Source organism: Urocampus carinirostris, chromosome 3 (genome assembly GCF_059441175.1).
Source record: "Urocampus carinirostris isolate Australia breed hairy pipefish chromosome 3, RoL_Ucar_1.0, whole genome shotgun sequence".
Classification (NCBI taxonomy): Eukaryota; Metazoa; Chordata; class Actinopteri; order Syngnathiformes; family Syngnathidae; genus Urocampus; species Urocampus carinirostris.
This window is the reverse complement of record NC_142351.1, coordinates 18,295,024-18,315,843: the sequence shown is the minus strand read 5'-3', so window position 1 is coordinate 18,315,843 and position 20,820 is coordinate 18,295,024. Positions and strand designations below refer to the sequence as shown.

General features: G+C 41.8%; 1 protein-coding gene across 1 annotated transcript; it reads left to right on the top strand.

Moving 5' to 3' along the window:
* The first annotated feature begins 5,243 nt into the window (after positions 1-5,243).
* cbln4 (cerebellin 4 precursor) lies at positions 5,244-20,620 on the top strand. Its single transcript, XM_088329854.1, has 3 exons — positions 5,244-5,831; positions 14,821-14,937; positions 19,229-20,620. Exons 1-3 carry the CDS (start codon positions 5,529-5,531, stop codon positions 19,424-19,426), a joined length of 618 nt encoding a protein of 205 aa, XP_088185980.1. The 5' UTR covers positions 5,244-5,528; the 3' UTR covers positions 19,427-20,620.
* Positions 20,621-20,820: the final 200 nt, after the last annotated feature.

Below are 20,820 nucleotides of genomic sequence, written 5' to 3'. Positions count from 1 at the left end.
CGCTTTCCTCACCAGTTTACTGAGACGAGAGGCATCCTTCTTCTTGACGCTGCCTCCCCAACACGCTGCCGCATGGAAGAGGGCGCTTGCTTGTTCAGTGCCCTCTGGTGGTAGGACGCATACCAGCTCATGACACCGCTACTTTAAAATGCATATAATGAATATTAATGATGTCTGCTCTTTAGCAGTTGCCACTATGCTCACAAAGAAATACAGACGCTGCCCTACTTACAAATGAGGTTTCGGACGATCCTTCTTAAGTTGAATTTGTTCGTAAATTGCTTCGGTGCTATATTTTTCATGTTCATGGTTTGTATAAGTAACCTGTATGGTTTTCTACTAAAAAATAAGCATTTAGTAAAATTATATACTCGATAAAGATAAATAAAGTTAAGTTCAACTTGCTTTTGGAAGATGAGCTTCAAGAGTTAGGCGACTTCCTCCTCCGTGTTAGAGAGTTGCCGGAAAGAAGCGATCCAGGCATTTTCTCAACAACATATTCCACTTTCATTTCAAACGAAATGGCTCGCCTCTTCTTTACACTTTAGACCACAGGCGTCAAACAGGCGGCCCGCGGGCCAGATCAGGCCTGCTAAGGGATTGAATCCGGCCCACGAAACAACACTCAGAGAAGCGCAAGAGAAAAACAAGCTACAGGTTGAAATAGCTCAACTTGATGTTGCCAAAGCCAGGTTTTTCTCACAAAAACACTGTACTTGTATTTATTTCTCTCTCTCTCTCTCTCTCTCTCTCTCTCTCTCTCTCTCTCTCTCTCTCTCTCTCTCTCTCTCTCTCTCTCTTTTCCACCCCTTTTCTCCCACTCTGTGTCTCTGTCTCTTTCACTCTCTGTGTCTCTCTTTTTCTCTTCCTTTGTTGCTCTTTGTCTCTTTCTCTCTCTGTGTCTCTTTAACTTCTTTTCCTCTAACTTCCTATTTTCCTTATCTCGCTTTTCTCTTTCTCTCTTCCTACCCTTCGCACTTTCTTTTCTCTTTTCTCTCCTTCTGTCTTTCTGTTTCTCTATGGATTTCTTTCTTCCTCTCCCTTTATTTCCCCCTCTCTCACGACTTCTCTTTTTATCTCTTTTGTTTCTCACGCACTCTCCCTCTCTCCCTTTTTTCTTTCTTTGTCCCGCCCTCTCTCCTTTTCCCTCCCTCTTTCTCTTATTTCTTTATCTCTCATTTTCTTTCTCTTTAATCTACAAAAGTCAATTCCATTGAAGTTGGGAAAAAGTTTAAAATGTCAGTAAAATTAGAATAGAATGACTTGCAAACCTTTTCTAACCCATATTTAAATGAATACACCACAAAGACAAGATTATCCATGTTCAAACTCATAAACTTTATTTCCATAAGCAAATAATGATAAACTTAGAATTTTATAATTGCAACAAGTGCCAAAGTAGTTGGGAAAGGGGCTTCTTCACCATTGTGTTACATCACCTTTCCTTTTAATAACACTCAATAAACGTTTAGGAAGTGAGGAGACTAGTTGTTGAATCGTTGATAGTGGAATCCTTTCCCATTCTTGCTTTATGTACAGCTTCAGCTGTTCAACAGTCCGGGGTCTCCTTTGTCTTATTCTGCGCTTTATAATGCGCCACACATTTTCAATGGGAGACAGGTCAGGACTGCAGGCAGGCCAGTCAAGCACCCGCACCCTCTTACTACGAAGCCACGCTGTCGTGAGACGTGCAGTGTGTGGCTTGGCATTATCCTGCTGGAAGAAGCAAGGGCGCCCATGGTAAAGATTCTGTTTGGATGGCAACATACTTTGTTCCAAAACCTGAATGTACTTTTCTGCATTAATGGTGCCTTCACAGATGTGCAGGTTACCCATTCCTTGGCCACTCATGCACCCCCATACCATCACAGATGCTGGCTTTTGCACTTTGCGTGCATAACAGTCTGGGTGGTTCTGTTCTTCTTTGGACCGGAGGACACGACGTCCACAATTTCCAAACACAATTTGGAAAACTGACTCATCAGACCACAGAACACTTTTCCACTTTGTATCAGTCCATTTTAGATGGGCTCGGGCCCAGAGAACCCTGCGGCGTTTCTGGATGTTGTTGATGAATGGCTTACGCTTTGCAACATAAAGTTTTAACCCACACTTACGGATATAGCGTCGAACTGTATTGACTGACAGTGGTTTTCCAAAGTGTTCCTGAGCCCATGTGGTGATGTCCTTTACACATTGATGTCGGTTCTTAATGCAGTACCGCTTGAGGGCTCGGAGGTCACGGGCATTCAATAATGGTTTACGGCCATGCCGTTTACGCACAGTGATTTCTCCAGATTCCCTGAACCTTTTCACAATATTATGGACTGTAGATGATGATATCCCTAAATTCCTTGCAATTGTACTTTGAGGAATGTTGTTTTTAAACTGTTCAACAATTTGCTCACGCAGTTGTTCACAAAGAGGTGAACCTCGCCCCATCCTTGCATGTGAATGACTTAGCTTGTTCGGGTCTCCCTTTTTTATACCCAGTAACAACTCTCACCTGTTGCTAATTCATCTGTTCACCTGCAAATAGTTGGTTGATTTCCATTCATCCACTTTCTGAGTAGTTATTGACACCTGTCCCAACTATTTTGGCACGTGTTGCTGTCATCAAATTACAGAGTTGATGATTTTCTCCCAAAACAATAAAGTTTATGAGTGAAGACAATAAATATGTTGTCTTTGCTGTGCATTCATTTAAATATGGGTTGAAAAGAATTTGCAATTTACTTGGATCAATTTTTATTTGCAATTAACACACTTTCCCAACTTCATTGGAATTGAGTTTTGTACTAATCCGGCCCCCGACAGAATGTTGGTTCTATCGTGTGGCCCCCGAGTTAAAATGAGTTTGACACCCCTGCTTTAGACCAACCGTATTGAATGGATGCAAGAGGTGGAGTGGCTGGGTGAGCTCCTACAGCACCACACGCCGGTAGCAGTGGAATAAAGCACTACAGTACGGTCCTGTACTCGGAAAAAGGTGCACACAATACAAAATCTAACTTACAGTAATGTCCAGATATTTTTCGACATACTGAAATTTTTTTTCGCATCTACTGTTTTTTGTAAGTCGAATGGTCAGAAGTTTGGGAGCTTCCCTCAATCACCCAGGAACATAACGCTGAATACAACATTTTTAAAGAGAGGGTGTGTTTATATCAGGGGTGTCAAACTCGTTTAAGCTCGGGGGCCACACGATAGAACAAACATTCTCTCGGGGGCCGGTTTAGTAGATTAGAGAGAAAGAAAAAAAAGAGAGAAAGAAATAAGAGAAAGGATAGGGAGAGAAAGGGTGGGACAAATAAGGGAAAGAGAGAAAGAGAGACGGACAGAGAGAGCGAGAGAGAGAGAGAGAGAGAGAGAGAGAGAGAGAGAGCGTGAGATAAAAACAGAAATAGTGAGAGAGGGGGAAAGAAAGAAAGAATGAAATCCAAAGAGACAGAAAGAGAGAAAAAGAGGAGAGAAGAGAGAAAGAGAAAAAGGGGAAAGACAGAAGGGGAAAGCAAGAGAGAAAGAGAGTAAAGGAAAAAATGGAGAGAAAAAAAAGACACAGAGAGTGAAAGAGAGAGAGTTAGAGAGAGTGAGAGAAAAATGGAGGAAGAGAGAGAGAAAGAAAGAGAAATTGGAGAGAGAGAAATCCAAGTGCAGCGTTTGTGAGAGGCACCAGGCTTTGGCAACATCAAGTGGACCTATTGCAATCTACAGCTCTCTTTCTCTTGCGCTTCTCTGAGCCTTGTCTCGCGGGCTGGATCCAACCCCCTAGCGGGCCTGATCCGGCCCGCGGGCCGCCTGTTTGACACCTGTGGTTTATATGAACCTACAAAATTCAGCTGAATACAGTTACAGTACGAGAACTCTTAATTTTTTCCTACCCTATACATTTATCAAGGCTGTATTCAAAACTATATAATAAAATATTGAATATAAGGGGTTAGAATATATACGCATATTTCGTTGTGTGTCTCTAGTAGCGAATGACAGGTAGTGTGTGGGGAGGAGGCCTGGTTTCATACTGGAACGAAATCAATAGAGCAAACGTGAGTACAGGATTTTTTTTGATAGAGTGCTGAATTTCAGTATTTTTAATTGTAAAATTATTTTTGCAATACAACATGCCTGCAAGAAAAAATATGGACATTACTCAGAAATGAAGAAGGAAATATTCGGGCACTTTGAAGTCATTTTGTAAGACGTCGAAGATTACTCGATCTAAGTTATATGAAGGTTTCACTATGTTCACTGATTGGAGTAGATTAAAGAGAAAGAAAATGAGAGATAAAGAAATAAGAGAAAGAGGGAGGGAAAAGGAGAGAGGGCGGGACAAAGAAAAAAAAGAGAGAGAGGGAGAGAGCGTGAGAAACCAAAGACATAAAAAGTCATGAGAGAGGGGAAAAGAAAGGGAGAAGAAGAAAGAAATCCAAAGAGAAATGGAAAGACAAAAGGAGAGAAAAGAGAAAAGAAAGCGCAAAGGGTAGGAAGAGAGAAAGAGAAAAGAGAGAAAAGGAAAAAGGGAAATTAGAGCAAAAGAAATTAAAAAGACACAGAGAAAGAGACAAAGAGCATCAAAAGAAGAGAAAGAGACACAGAGAGTGAAAGAGACAGAGAGTCTGAGAAAAGGGGTGGAAAAGAGAGAGAGAGAGAGAGAAAGAAAGAAATACAAGTACAGTGTCTTTGTTCAAGGCGCCTGGCTTTGGCAACATCAAGTTGACATATTTCAACCTGCAGCTCGTTTTTCTCTTGCGCTTCTTTGAGTGTTGTCTCGCGGGCTGGATTCAATCCCTTGGTGGGCCAGATCTGGCCCGCGGGCCTCCTGTTTGACACCTGTGTTTTAGAGTAACGAGCTACTTTTGGGTGTCAGTAATCTTGGGGTAACAGAATTACTTTTTACATAAGACATGCATTTCAGGTGGATTGGCCGGTCCAAATTGTCCCTAGGTGTGAATGAGCGAGCGAGTTGTCTGTCCCTGTGTGCCCTGTGATTGGCTGGCAACCAGTTCAGGGTGTCTCCTGCCCACTGCCCGATGATTGCTGGGATGGGCTCCAGCACCCCCGAGACCCTACTGAGGATAAGCGGTGCAGCTAATGAGATGAGATGAGAGAACCGTTAACTGTAACGAACTACTTTTTTCAGTGACACTGCCTCAAACACAGATATGACGCAGTTGCGTATGAACTGAAAGCAATCGCTTACGTCAAATGTGTTATCTTGCCAGGATTTCAGAAGAACTGCTCAATTTGCAAATCGGTCAGACCCAATAGTCAGATACCTGCCACTTGTTAAATAAGATGCGATGCGCGTGCGCACACAGAGGGCGGCTGCACATCTATTAAGCTCTGCGCGCGGAGCGGACGGCGGTTCTCGGTGGCAGCATCATCGGCTCATTTTCATTAAGAAGTCTCATAGAAGCACGCCAACTTTCTTTCTGTCTTTGATTTGAATGCTGCGCTCAGTCGTTTCTCGATCTCGTCTTGTGGACTCTGCGTGGATGAGTGACGCGCGATGAGGGAATCACCGGTGGATGCGGCGCACATGCGGACCCGTTAGCGGACCGGTGGCGGAGATGCGGGCGTTGGGCTGGAGCGTGTTGTGGCTGTTGGCTGCGACGCTGCGTGCGCAAAACGACACAGAGCCCATCGTGTTGGAGGGAAAGTGTCTGGTGGTGTGCGACTCCAACCCGACCGCCGACTGGCGAGCGTCCAACTCGCCGCTCGGCATCTCTGTGCGCGCCGCCAACTCCAAAGTGGCTTTCTCGGCGGTGCGCAGCAACAATCACGAACCCTCCGAGATGAGCAACAAGACCAGGATCATCTACTTCGATCAGGTCCCTAACTTTCGTTTGTCACTTGTCACCACAACGTTTGCAATGGATGTGCGCGCGTTTTTCATGTAGTATGCGTGGGAGCGGTCCACCCTGCACATCACCTGCATACAGACAACTATCATCCAGACATTTGCTTTACCTTACGTCAATTAAGACAGAATTCTGATTATTCTTTTGAGGTGGCCTTACCTTTTCTAACAAACAAAAATACAGTGGTAACTCTTTATACGAGCGCTTCTAAACACGAAAATGTAACAAAAACAATCTGTAGTTCAGGAGCAGCCTCAGAGCAACCGCTCATCGCTCGGACGGCCAGCATCAGATTGTCCAGCTTGCACATGCAAACTACTACAGGCAACAAATGAAAAATTGTGTTGGAAAAAATTATTGTGAATCCGTTTATTTAAAGTTTCAGTAACTTTAATTTTAATTGAACAGTAAGTGGTTACAGAACATCCCCTAATCCTAAACCTGTCAACCTCAGCTAATTGCTCTAAATGGTAAATGGTCTTCATTTATATAGCGCTTTTCAAGTCAATGAAGACCTCCCAAAACGCTTTACAATGTGCTTCACACTTATCCATTCACACACACACTCACACACCAATAGGGAGTGTGCCTACCTGCTTATTGGGGGCATTAGGGATTCAGTGTCACTTCGACATATAACACGGAGGAGCCGGGAATCGAACCTGCGACCTCTTGATCCCAAGACGAGTGCTCTAACTCCCGAGTAGTGATTGTAAATCATTAAGGTGGTGGCTCAGGAGGTAGAGCCCCCGTCTTTGGATCAAGAGATCGCAGTTCAAATCCCGGCTCCTCCGTGTTACATATCGAAGTGTCCTTGGGTAAGACACTGAACCCCTAAGACCCCCAATAAGCAGGTTAGCGCCTTACATGGCTGCACGGCCGCTATTGGTAAATGTGAAGCACAATTTAAAGCGCTTTGGGAAGACTTGACTTGAGAAGCGCTATATAAATGCAGATCATTTCATTTCATTTCATTTCATCCTTTTTTAAGCAACTTACCAACACAACTCTGCACATACTCACAGTAAGACAGACTATGTAGAATATCGCAACAATATTATAATCTACGATGACATCTGCTACCAGTGACTGAGATGATCCAGATTAGAGCCAAAATAGCCAATACAAGATTGGTTTTATAAAAAGTAAAAAAATCTGTACAATAATTAGTATACATAATATGAAACAACCATGCCCTGCAATTGGCTGGCAACCAGTTCAGGGTGTCCCCTGCCCACTGCCCAATGATTGCTGAGATGGGCTCCAGCACCCCCGCGACCCTACTGAGGATAAGCGGTGCAGCTAATGAGATGAGATGAGATGAAACAATCAAATATTGTATAAAATATGGGGAAAAGAAATAAGTTGACTGGTATGCCATCTCCGTGACACCTCCTTCCCCCCTCCACTTCCTCCGCACCACTCGCACACATTCATGCAGCGACTGTATCATATGGTAATTTATCATAATAAACTCGCATTTTGTTTTTTCTTATTTATCTTATCGCTGTATGTTAACTTACTACTGTATTTGAATGTGAGTGATCGAGAAGATGTGTTTTATTTTTTTATTTCACATGGATATTTTTGGAGGAAGGGAGCGGACCAATTAAGTTTGAATCATTTAATGTTGGAAAAATTCGCTCATTACATGAGCAATTCGAGCTATGAGTACGATCCTGTACAAATTACGCTTGTATGAAGAGGTACCATTTACAATGTAATGCCAATATGAAGGACATTAGTCCATTAGTCTATTTCAGGGGTGTCAAACTCATTTTACCTCGGGGGCCACACGATAGAACAAACATTCTCTCGGGGGCCGGACGAGTATATTAGAGAGAAAGAAAAAGAGAGAGAAAAATAAGACAAAGCGAAGGAGAGAAAAGAGAGAGGGTGGGACAATGAAAGAGAGGAAGGGAGAAAGAGAGAGAGAGAGAAGAGAGAGGGAGAGAGAATGTGAGAAACAAAAAAGATATAAAGACAAATAGTGAGAGAGGGGGAAAGAAATAGAGAGAAAGAATGATATCCAAAGAGAAATAGAAAGAGAGAAAGGTGGAAGGAGAGAGAAGAGAAGGAGAGAACGAGAGAATGGGAGAAAGAGAGAAGGGGAAAGCAGGAGAGAGCGAAAGAGAGAAAAGGAAAAATGGAAGAGAGAGCAAAAGAAGGTAAAAAGACACAGAGAGAGAAAGAGACAAAGAGAAACAAAGAAAGAGAGAGAGACACAGAAAGTGAAAGTGAGAGACACGGAGAGTGAGAGAAAAAGGGAGGAAGAGAAAGAAAGAAAGAGAGAGAGAGAGAGAGAGAGAGAGAGAGAGAGAGAGAGAGAGAGAGAGAGAGAGAGAGAGAGAGAGAGAGAGAGAGAGAGAGAGAAAAAAATACAAGTACACCGTATTTGTGAGAGGCACCTGTCTTTGGCAACATCAAGTGGACATATTTCGACCTGCAGCTCGTTTTTTTCTCTTGCGCTTCTCTGAGCGTTGTCTCGCGGGCCGGATTCAATCCCTTAGCGGGCCTGATCTGGCCCCCGGGCCGCATGTTTGACACCCCTGGTCTATTTCCTACGGAGCTGCTTAACTGCTCAATAGTCAGAGAAAGACAGTGATCATTCAAAAAGCTCAATCTTTTCATTTCTAAAGTTAGTGGTTCGCAACCACGGACCGCTACCAGGCCCATCTGTGGTTCGGTACTGGCACAGAAAGACAAAAAAACGTTCCTTATTTTGTGCTTATACCGTATTCATTCAAGGATTGTGCACATTATTTTTTTATCCATTAGAGAACTCAAAATTTGGGTGCATGTCATACATGTGGTTTTACCTCACCAAATTAGCATATTTAAGCGATGATTGATCAGTCGACAAATTCTGCTGACCACGTTTGCTCAGAATTGGATGCCGTGGGAATCGAACTTAGATCGCGGCAGTGAGCGCTGAATCTTAAGCAATAGACCACTTGGAATATAGATGACATAGAAAAATGCATTTGACTTTATTTCATCATCACAGTTTTTACTCACTGTGCTACGTTGTACAACGTTGTAATGGAGCATTATGGGAAAGAGATCAGCCCAAACAACATCGTACAACGTACTGTGAGTAAAAATAGTGTGATATTGAGTTGAAATCGAATGTGCTTTCCCATGCCATCGAGAGCCCTAGTTGTCTAGTGATTACACGAAATTAGGCTTATTAATCAATGTTATAGTTATTATTACTAATGTTATTATTGGGCTGAGCCACAACAATATTGTCAGACATTAAACCAGTCTGTGGTAGGGAAAAGGTTGCGGACCTCTGATGTGTGTGTGTGTGTGTGTGTGTGTGCGAGGGGTCCACCCTGCACATCACATGCATACAAACAACCATAATCCAGACATCTGCCTCACCTTTACCAAAAGTCAAGTAAGACTGAATTCTTATAATTCTTTCGAGGTGGCCTTTCCTTTTCTGAAAAACAAAAATAATTGCAATGTAATGTCAATACGGAGAATATGAGTCCATCCATTTTCCGTAAGGAGCTACTTGACTGACCAATAGTCAAACAGACAACAACTTCAATCTTTTTATTTAGGGAATCAGTGGTCCGCAACCACCGGGCTGCGGACGGGTACCGTGTCGCACAGAAAAAAAATGTTGCCTTATTTTTTGCTCATACGATTTTCATACGTGGATAATGCGCTCACAGTTCACGGATCCCTTGACCGCATGGGTTGTTGGGGCACCAATGAAGACACAACTCTGGACAGCTTTCTCCGCTGTTGACGGTTAATGAAAATTAAATACCAGGTTTTTGTGTATTTTTTCTTTTTTGGAATTAAATCTTGAATTGTATATCCATCCATCAATTACCTGCACTGCTTATCCTCAGTAGGGTCGCGGGGGTGCTGGAGCTCATCCCAGCTATCTTCAGGCGGTGAGCCGGGGACACCCTGAACTGGTTGCCAGCCAGTCGCAGGGCACACAGGAACAGACAACTCACTTGCTCATTCACACTTAGGGACAATTTGAACAGGCCAGTTAACCTGCCATGCACTTTTTGGGAAACCAGAGTGCCTGGAGGCAACCCACACAAGCATAAGGGGAACATGCAAACTCTGCTCAGGAAGGCTGGTAGCTAGATCTGATCCCATGACGTCAGAACTGCACTAACCACCCAGGTGCCCTTCCACCTGGTTTTAGGTAGTATTTTCTATATTTGAGCAATGATTGATCAGTCAAAAATTATCACTGACCACATTTACCTGACATATGAAGAAGCAGGAGTTAAATGAATTGTGGCGGTGAGAATACTAAAATTTAACCACTTCAAATGTAGATGAGTTAGGAAAAGGCTTAGAATTTTGTTTCATCATCACACAATTTTGCTCTCGGTACCACGTTGTATAATTTTTTGGGCATGACAGTGTTAACTAAGAACACAATACCAAAATAAATTTTCAATGTATTTTTTCAATGTCTTTCAAAGTCTGATTCATCATCAGATACACCAAAGTATTTTCCCTTGTGCGTTTATTTATACCTTTCAGGACAGTACCATGACTAAAAATAGAGTGATAACGCGATAAAACCTAATGCCTTTTCCTATGTAATCTGCATCCCTTGTGTTTAAGTGATTACTCAGTGAATTTAGCTTACTATTGCTCTTATGACTAATGTTAATATTGGCCCTGGCTGCAGGAATATTGTAGGAAATTAGACCAGTTCTTGGTAAAAAAAGGTATATCTCTATTTAAAATTATTTAGAGGTGCACTAGGTTAATTGATGTCTTTTCAAAAGATTGGGAAACTGAAATTGGTCTGAAAATTGTGATTATTCCACACGGGTTAATGTCCATCCTGATAATTAACTAAATGTTTGTCAATATGGCTTTGGCCCCAATCATTCAACTTCCAAAGCACTAATAAAAATCTCCAACGCTAATCACAGGGCAGCCTTAAGAAATCAAAATTTGGTAGATGCTGTTGCATGTATTTTTACGTGGCAAACATAATCTCTTTTTGGTTGTTAAATTTGAAAAAAAATCATTAGATTTTTATTTTAATAATTAGTAGGCATTTTTAAAGTTAGAAAAGTGATGGTATAACGCATGAAATGGTAGTGTTTATGAGTATGCAGCTATTTAAATTAAAAATGTCTGATTAGGTGTGTCCTTCGGTCTACAGAAATAATTCAATACTCTTGAACATGAAATCTTGAATTGTTCAAATATGGAATAAGAGGAGTTGGGCATGATTGGATAGCTATTTTTAAAAAAGATGGGATAAAGTATGTCAATTTCAAACATGAAAACCAAAAATATAGTCATGTGATTAATGGAGTTCCTCAAGGATTAGTCCGAGGCCCCATACTCTTGTTGTTATATGTTAATGAAATCACAATTTCACAATCTTTTAAATATATCTTGCTTTTAGATTACACCAAATATTATGTTGGTAGAAATATTCACCAACAGAGAACAAGTTCAATCACAATATAACTTGATTGAATGCCCACGAGCTAGAAGTAAAACTACATCTATGATATTTAGTGATAGAAACATGGATCATAATGTAAAGCTGTCATTGCACAGAGCAGAAATAGACAAGTTTTTAGGTATTTTTATTATCATTGATAAACACTTGACATAAAATAAAAAAATATGTAAAATTAAGCATTTCTCAAACAATAGCTGTGTTACATAAAGTCATAGCATCACAAACTAAAAAAGCTTTATTTATGTTGATTTTTGAAAAATGGCCATGTACACTACTTACTAAACATACACTAAATCAATTTTCCTTTGTCTGAAAACTGCAATTTAAGTTGTTAGCAGATACAGAGCACACCTCTTCACAAAGCCAGCTACTCATAAAAATGAATGTAGAAATTGAATGAGTTAATAGGGCACAGCCCAAAATTTGCCAAATAACTTAGTAAACCTTTTTCTTTTTTAAAAAAAAGAAAGTGCACATATCTTAAGAAGAACCTACATTCTTTAAAACCAAAACACAGACTGAAACAAAATGAAATATTTGTATCAATTCATGGTGTCAATTTAGGTAACAACCTTGATTTCACAATGAATGAATGAATGAAACTTTGTTTCGAACATGATGAAGGCAAAACAACAAGTCAAAGAGGCTTCCGTAAATTTGTATTGAAAAATATAATATTTTATATATGACTATAACCGAAAGATAATTGTATTGTGTGCAACGACTTTGCAAAATAAAATTGAGTTAATTTAATGCGTCAGTGCAAATTCATATTTTTTCCACATGCAGTTAAAAAAAGAACTGGCATTGTATTTTTGTGTACTGTGATCCTTGGAATAAGTAATAAAAATATACACATTAAATGATTAAGTAATACTATAGGTAGGTAGGTAGGTAGGTCGGTAGGTTGGTGGGTGGGTTGATTGGTTGGTGGAAAGGTGGTTGGTTGGGTTAATGGATGAATGGATAAAAAGATAAATACATAGACAGACAGACGGACGGACACACGGACAGACGGATAGACGGACAAACAGACAGATATTTCTGAACTTTTTGAGGGTTGAAGGAGGTTAAGTGGGCTAATCAGCGTCCTGCATGCTGGTTCGGGTTCCAATGTCGACTTCAGGTTTTTTTAACCATATGACGAAAGGCGTTTTATATGACACACATTTATTTTCCAAATTTCTCCTCAAGTATCACAAATGAACATGTTAAGCTTCAATTAATTCCTATTAAGTTTGAGGTAGCAATCAACCACATCTATGACAAACAAGTCTTATTCAGGTTAATGAGAATTTTACAACAAGTTATTTCCGAAATTTTCAACATCTGTGGATAAAGCAGCAAAGCCCAAAATAGTGAGCACCCTTGACCTCCTGCCACCATCCAAAGCAAAATGAATGAAAATTAGATACCAGGCAATGCGGGCAGTTTAAAAAAAAGGTCAATCCTACCTGAGATGGGCTTACACATAATGAAAAAGTGAGCCGTGTTATAACGTGTGTTAAGGTACTGTACAGTTTACTGTAGAGGGATGGGCGCCACCAGGCTGTACTAGCCCAAGATACACCACAGAACTGGTGCCCCTATGATCCTATTGGTCAAGTGATCTAACCAACAGACCAACCAACCAACCAGGTGTATAAATGTCCTGCACATGGAGGACTGTGTGCAGATGGACTGCAATAATCTTCAGCGCGATGCAAATTAGCTGAAACTACGGCAAGCAGACAACATGCGAGCACAATAATAGTGAAACTTTAATAATAACAATGAAAATAACTTTCCCACAAAACAATACAAAAGTCAGGGCATCTGTTCACGACTGCAATAATCTAAAACATTAAAAATACAAAAAAACGGGTCATCACTCAACAGGCCGCACCTCGTGGCGTGTTTGCATCGAAACATGTTGCATCATTGTTTCAAGCTGCATTACTTTACTTCTTATTTAGTGCTTTTTTAATATACATCATTTAGAACAACTTATATATCTTTATATACAAAAATAATTTGTGAAAGCAGCTCCTATATCTAGCAAAATATGCATTTTTTTATCCAACTGATTTTGGGCCCATCTTACCTTCAGCGCGATGCAAATTAGCTGAAGCTACGGCAAGCGCTGAAGCTCATAAAGTGCCGAAGCCCATAAAGTGCCAAACGAAAAAGATAGTCGTAGACACCCATGACTTAATAATTGAATGAGGTACTGGAAAATTAACAGTAATACAACTAAAACACAGGTTTTGTGAGAATTCAAAAGAACATTCAAAACAATCAAATTTCAACTCTGTTACATGAGCACAGGAGGAGAACAAGACCGAAAAAGAACTGGGCTGACAACATTAAGGAATGGATTGGTGCCAACTCTGACACGACCCAAAAACAGGTCAGGGACGGTCAAAAATGGAGAAGGCTGGCCAGAGTTGCATCCTCATTTGTGTACAGTTGACCATTGCGGTTAGGGGGAGCCGTGCACTGAACCATGACTATGGAGGACCAAAACTGCCAAAATAAAAAATATATAATAAAAAATGAAAATAAGATAAATAAAATAAAATTATTATTATTAATGAACAATGATTCAGAATTCAAATATAAATAAAGGGATAAGTAGATGAAATCATGACAGATAGATAGAAAGATAGATAGATAGATAGATAGATAGATAGATAGATAGATAGATAGATAGATAGATAGATAGATAGATAGATAGAAAGATAGTAGATTAACGAACAAATACATACATGAATAACACATGGGGGCGGCAGTGGCTCAGGGGGTAGAGCGCTCGTCTTGGGATCAAGTGATCGCAGTTCAAATCCCGGCTGCTCCGTGTTAGATGTCGAAGTGTCCTTGGGTAAGACACTGAACCCCTAATGCCCCCAATAAGCAGTTTAGCGCCTTATATGGCTACACGGCTGCTATTGGGAAATGTGAAGCACAATGTAAAGCGCTCTGGGAAGTCTTGTATGCGCTATATAAATGCAGATCATTGCATTACACCAGCTCGATAGCCTAGATGGTAGGGCGCCCGCTCCGAGACTGAGAGGTCGCTGGTTCAAGCCTCGGTCACTTACAAGATTGGTGTTCAGCATCAGGGGTTGGATATGGGGGGTTTGGTCACCTAATGACTCCCAACACAGCAGTTGGGTCTAAAATGGCGGCGCCCTGTTTGGCTGCGGCTGGATCGGCTCGCTACAGTTTAACTGTACTGGTCAGGTGTATCGGCATTTTGTTCTGTGTGCATGGTTACAAAGAATGACAATAAAAGTAAATTCTATTCTATTGTAAATTCTATATAACAGTACACAAGTGGGTTATATTTTTTGTTAATCGTGATGCTAATTTTATTATAGGTAACGATTTATAAATAATGTTATACAATATTATCTGTAAAATCTGATATGCAACATGTCAGATAATTGTTCTTATTTTGGGTATTACTTATTCTGAGCATCTTTTGTCTATCTCCTTTTGCAGATTCTTGTCAATATTGGAAACTTTTTCACATTTGAGTCTGTGTTTTTGGCCCCAAGAAAAGGTGTCTACAGTTTTAACTTCCACGTCATTAAAGTCTACCAAAGCCAGACCATACAGGTACGTATTTGCATTCAACAAAACATTTCAATTGTTTAACCGGCGGCACAACACTAAGAAAAACACATGGAATCAACATCTCTAATTGGAATCTAACAAATGCTGTGTCACGGACCAGATTTAACGTGACAGGAAAATTCAGCCCGTCTATCCTGAAATATGAAAAAAAAAAATTCCCACGGAGGTTATCCTCTATTAAATGAAGAGGAAGAAGTGTCACCCCAGGCAAGCAAATCTTCGAAGAAGACAATCGAAATGCTAGTCTTACAGAATATAAATAAATCTGGGGTCTCAGGAGTGGCTCCCACCTCTCAAAAGGAAAATTACTATTCATATTCTTCAAAGTGTGTGAGTGAGGGGACTAATCAACACAATCTGTTCTCAGACAATACATTTGCAGCTAGCTTGAGAAAAAGCATCACTTTGACGCAGAAGCCAATGGGTGGTGCGCTTAGCGCCTTTTTCTGATGACCAAACTTGGATTGTTATTTGACAACATTGTCGGTGTGGGATTGGAGAAATCGTGTGTATGTTATCTTCTGCCACAGCTGTACATGAGGGATGGTTTGCAAGTTCAAACATTGTTGCATATGGTGCATGCATTTTGAGCCATCATACCGACACCTGGACTTGATGTAAGCCATTATGTACAACCTGCTACAAGATTTTGGATTATTACCTTGATTTCATTCAGATGATTTCTGTGTAATGTCTATTGGTGCCCTTGCAATATACATTTCAGCCTAGTAATCCTGGAAGGGTGATTATCTCATGAACAGCATCTTTTCAAGGTTTCTTCATTTTTCTCGTGCGGAGGTGTTGAGTTTCTTGTGATCAAGGGCCTTACATACAAACAAACATAAATGAAATGAAATGATCTGCATTTATATAGCGCTTTTCAAGTCAATGACTTCCCAAAGCGCTTTACAATGTGCTCCACATTTCCCAATAGCAGCCTTGCAGCCATGTAAAGCGCTAAACTGCTTATTGGGGGCATTAGGGGTTCAGTGTCTTACCCAAGTACACTTCGACATGTAACACGGACGAGCCGGGATTCGAACTGGGATCCCTTGATCCCAAGACGAGAGCTCTACCTCCTACTGCCGCACATGACTTGATTAGACTTAAACTGGCCAATGGTGATTTAGCAAAAACCTGTGGCAGCAAAATAGCAATCAGATCATCTCCCACAAGGGGATTTCATCTCATCTCATTAGCTGCACCGCTTATCCTCAGTAGGGTCGCGGGGGTGCTGGAGCCCATCCCAGCAATCATCGGGCAGTGGGCAGGGGACACCCTGAACTGGTTGCCAGCCAATCGCAGGGCATACAGGGACAGACAACTCGCTCATTCACACCTAGGGACAATTTGGACCGGCCAATCCCACTGAAATGCGTGTCTTTGGGATGTGGGAGGAAACCAGAGTGCCCGGAGGAAACCCACGCGAGCACGGGGAGAACATACAAACTCCGCACAGGAAGTCCGGTAGCTGGATTTGAACCTACACAGGAGGTTCCCAAGACCTTCGAACTTTGCCGCACACGCGCTAACCACTGTGCCGCCGTGCTGCCCCTCAAGGGGATATGCTGTGTAAAATAAATACACGTTTCTTGACTTAGGACTTTTTTAAAAATACCAGATCATGTTTTTTGCTTGATATTGAAATCAATACATTTTTTAAATAAATGGAGTTGCTGTTACCACTATGAGGCGCTAAATGATACATAATGTCCTTTAAAGGGAAAAATATACTCCTTCTAGTAGCAGAAATTTTTTGCCATTTATTCGACTGTCGGCTTTTCCCGCAGGGTCATCCCCTGTCACGGTTAACCATTGCCTTCACCTGGGCCCACCCTTGTGGCGCCAGCTGCTGCCCGTTGCCGAATTGGCTTCCCTCCGATTTAAACTCAGTGCTCTCATTCAGTCCTTGTCAGTCCCTCAATGAACCTCTGCACTTGCAAGACTTGTAATTTGACTCTGTCCGGTATCCTGCTCTTGTATCCAGTATCCGGTATTGATCCCGCCTGTCTCGTCCTGTCCGGTATCTTGCTCCAGTCTCCAGTATCCGGTATCTTGATTCAGTCTCCAGTATCCGGTATCGATACCACCTGTCCCGTCCTGTCCGGTATCCTGCTCGTGTCTCTAGTATCTGGTATCAATCCCGCCTGTCTCGTCCTGTCCGGTATCTTGCTCCAGTCTCAAGTATCCGGTATTGATCCCGTCTGTCTCGTCCTGTCCGGTATCTTGCTCCAGTCTCCAATATCGATCCTGTCAGTCTCGTCCTGTCCGGTATCTTGCTCCAGTCTCCAGTACCCGGTATCGACCCTGTCTGTCCCGTCCTGTCCGGTATCTTGCTCCTGTCTCCAGTACCCGGTATCGATCCTGTCTGTCCCGTCCTGTCCGGTATCTTGCTCCAGTATCCAGTTTTAATCCCACCTGTCTCGTCCTGTCTGGTATCTTGCTCCAGTCTCAAGTATCCGGTATTGCTCCCATCTGTCTCGTCCTGTCCGGTATCTTGCTCCAGTCTCCAGTATCTGGTATTGATCCCATTTGTTATGTCCTGTCCGGTATTTTGCTCCAGTATCCAGTATCCGGTATCGATCCCGTCCCGTTCGGTATCTTGCTCCAGTCTCAAGTATCCGGTATTGATCCCGTCTGTCTCGTCCTGTCCTGTATCTTGCTCCAGTCTCCAGTATCCGGAATCGATCCTGTCTGTCTCGTCCTGTCCGGTATATTGCTCCAGTCTCCAGTACCGGTATCGATCCTGTCTGTCCCATCCTGTCCTGTATCCTGCTACAGTCTCCAGTATCCAGTTTCAATCCCACCTGTCTCGTCCTGTCCAGTATCTTGCTCCAGTCTCAAGTATCCAGTATTGATTCCGTCTGTCTCGTCCTGTCCGGTAACTTGCTCCAGTCTCCAGTATCTGGTATTGATCCCGTCTGTCCCGTCCTGTCCGGTATCTTGCTCCAGTATCCAGTATCCGGTATCGGTCCCGTCCTGTCCGATATCCTCCTCATGTATCAAGTATCAGGTATTGATCCCGTCTGTTCCATCCTGTCCGGTATCTGCTCGAGTACCCTGTATCTGGTATCGATCCCGTCTGTCCTGTCCGGTTTAAATCGCGTCTGCCTCTGGCTTCCTGTTTTCCCGCGCCTGTCTTCTCTGTCTCACTTCTTCTGCCAGGCAATTGCCGAATCACTGTCGTTTGTGTTCACATGCATGGCTGCCCCATCCCCGTAAAATAAAATGTGAAAATGTTACTCGTCTGGGTCCTCCGTCTGTTTGGTTTCTGACAATCACCACCCTAAACAAGTGCACAGAACTGTAAAAAAGTTTAGAACTTGCAAGTTGCATTGAAAATGTGTACTCGTAGTATTTATGCTCTTATTTATTGACTTATTTGACCATTTTTTGTTGCTGTTAAAAATACTGTAGTCATGGTTGCCATGGCGCTCACTTGGCCGCGCATGTGTGTGTCACGGTTGCCGTGGTGCCCAATTGGCCCTGCCCGTGTGTGTCACGGTTGCCATGGTGCCCAATTGGCCCCGCCCGTGTTGTGCCAGCTGCGGTTCGTTTAGAGATTGACTTTCTGTGTATATAAAGCTCAGCGCTCTCTTGCCTCAGTGTCAGCCCGTCAACGAACTTCTGCCCCACAAGACGTGGGTTCTGTCCTGTTTTCCTGTGATATCTGCAGTCCGGTATTGTTCCCGTTTATTTTTGTACTGTTTAATTTCGGGTTCCAGTTTTGTTTTCCGTCTATTCTTCTCCTGTTGGTTAGTTTCTCCGGTATTGGTTCCGTCTAGTTTCTCCTGTTTATTTTCGTTACCCTGATTTGTTATAGATATCGTCGGTCTCTGGCGTCCTCTCCTTCCACGCCAGACCGGCTTCCTAACGTGCATGACTCCCCATTTCCCATCAAATAAAAAGCTTGTGTGAGAACGTCACGCGATTGGGTCCTGTATCTGTTCTGGTTCTGACAACTGTATTTCATTAATGTTAGGATGCACATTTTTTAATTGCACTATTGCTCTCTTATTACATTATTATTGCACTGCCTTATTAACATTTTTGCTTTTAAACTTACTTTTCTCTTTAAAGTCATTGTTACATGTTGCCCTGAGTGTCTTGTCTAATCTTGTTGCAAACAATGTTAACTATGTTGTTATACATTGTTGTAATGACAATAAATACGATTCAAGCCTTATGGGGAAAAATATGTATATTACGAATTAAACTTGCGTTTTAAACTCTTGCCACAAAAGATGATTTGTTGATTCGTATGACTTGACAGGTGAACCTAATGTTAAACGGGAGGCCAGTCATCTCAGCCTTTGCAGGGGACAAGGACGTCACCCGTGAGGCGGCCACCAATGGAGTTCTGCTTTATCTGGAAAGAGAGGACAAAGTCTACCTGAAACTGGAAAAGGGCAACCTGGTCGGCGGGTGGCAGTACTCAACCTTTTCCGGCTTTCTCGTCTTTCCACTGTGAAAGACTAAAAAACCACAAACTTTGCGAACAAAACTGACTTCTCTTTCGTGATGTATGGTCAGAGTGTAACTCAAAAGGTGAGGGCCCAAACAAGGTCCCACAAGTGAAGATGCGTCATCGAACTTGTTTCCGTCAATCAGATCGAAGCCCCCCTGCATCCTGCAAGCACTTTGTTGTCAAAATGCCTTTTTTTGCTGATTGAGGTTTTTGTGTTGTTGCCGTTTGAACATTTGTTGCATTTGCTCACCTACAAAACATAATCTTGCTCTCGGATCTAAAATCACGAAATTCCACTTCATGACCAAAATGCATACATTTTTTTTAAAACATCATTTAAGGAATGTCCATAGTGGACTCTGTTATCTGACTCTACATGTCGAAGCGGATACTGTCTTGACAGACAAGGAATGTTCATTAAATCACATACGTTGGAACCTCTTACTTTTAATTGCTAAAGCTGATTTGCCGTAAAAAATATAACAATTACCAGGAACAGGCTTCAAACTGGTGCTTGAAATCTTTGGAACTGCTTGAATTTTTATGTTGTATTTTCAAGGATTGAAAACTGCTTAAATTTTGGATGTACTTGAAAATGCTTAAAATTGTTGCTATTTTTTCAACAAGTCTGCTTAAAAATGACTCCAACAATGCTTTCTGGTGGCATCGCTTTGCCATTGCATTTCTTCCTACCTTCCTAATTTGGGCTGGGATTAGTTTGTATGGCATTGTCCTATGAAGCGTCATCGCCCAAGAGTACAGGATTGCGTATCAATTACGGACATTTATTATAGGCATTGCAAAATATTCAGATAGCGTTTCTCCATGCTAAATTATAATGGGAAGAACTTCCTGCAACTGAAAATATAAGCTTCATATTACTGTCATGTTTACCCAACGCATATATGGGTAGAATATTGTCTCAAAAACAAATACCTTGGCGATTTACTTAAGATCTAAGAACCATTTGTCTTGATAAATGCACATGCAAGGTTAAAAATAACATAAATGGACATATTTTTGGCTCTGCAAAATACATGATTGAAGCCGGATTTTTTTCTTTAAATTGTACTGGAGAAATCACAAAATCAGCTTCGAAAGTCCATTAAAGGTGCTTGAAATTGGCCACAATTAAAGGTGTATGTCCAGTGTTCCCTCTAAGCTGCGCGCGTGCGCAATTGCGCACTGCTTGCACATTCTCAGAGAATCTAGCCAGCGCACAAAAATGAAGGCTCAAAATTACTAATTAAGAAGCGACTTAAGTCAAAGTTACAGTGCATGAAGGTAAACATACACGGGTTCTCCTGATGTTGTGTCCTAAATGCGGTATTTTGAAGTCAATGTCGAACGAAGTTGAAAAGTAAAGTCAGTAGAGTTTGTCGAGAACCGGCTTCTTC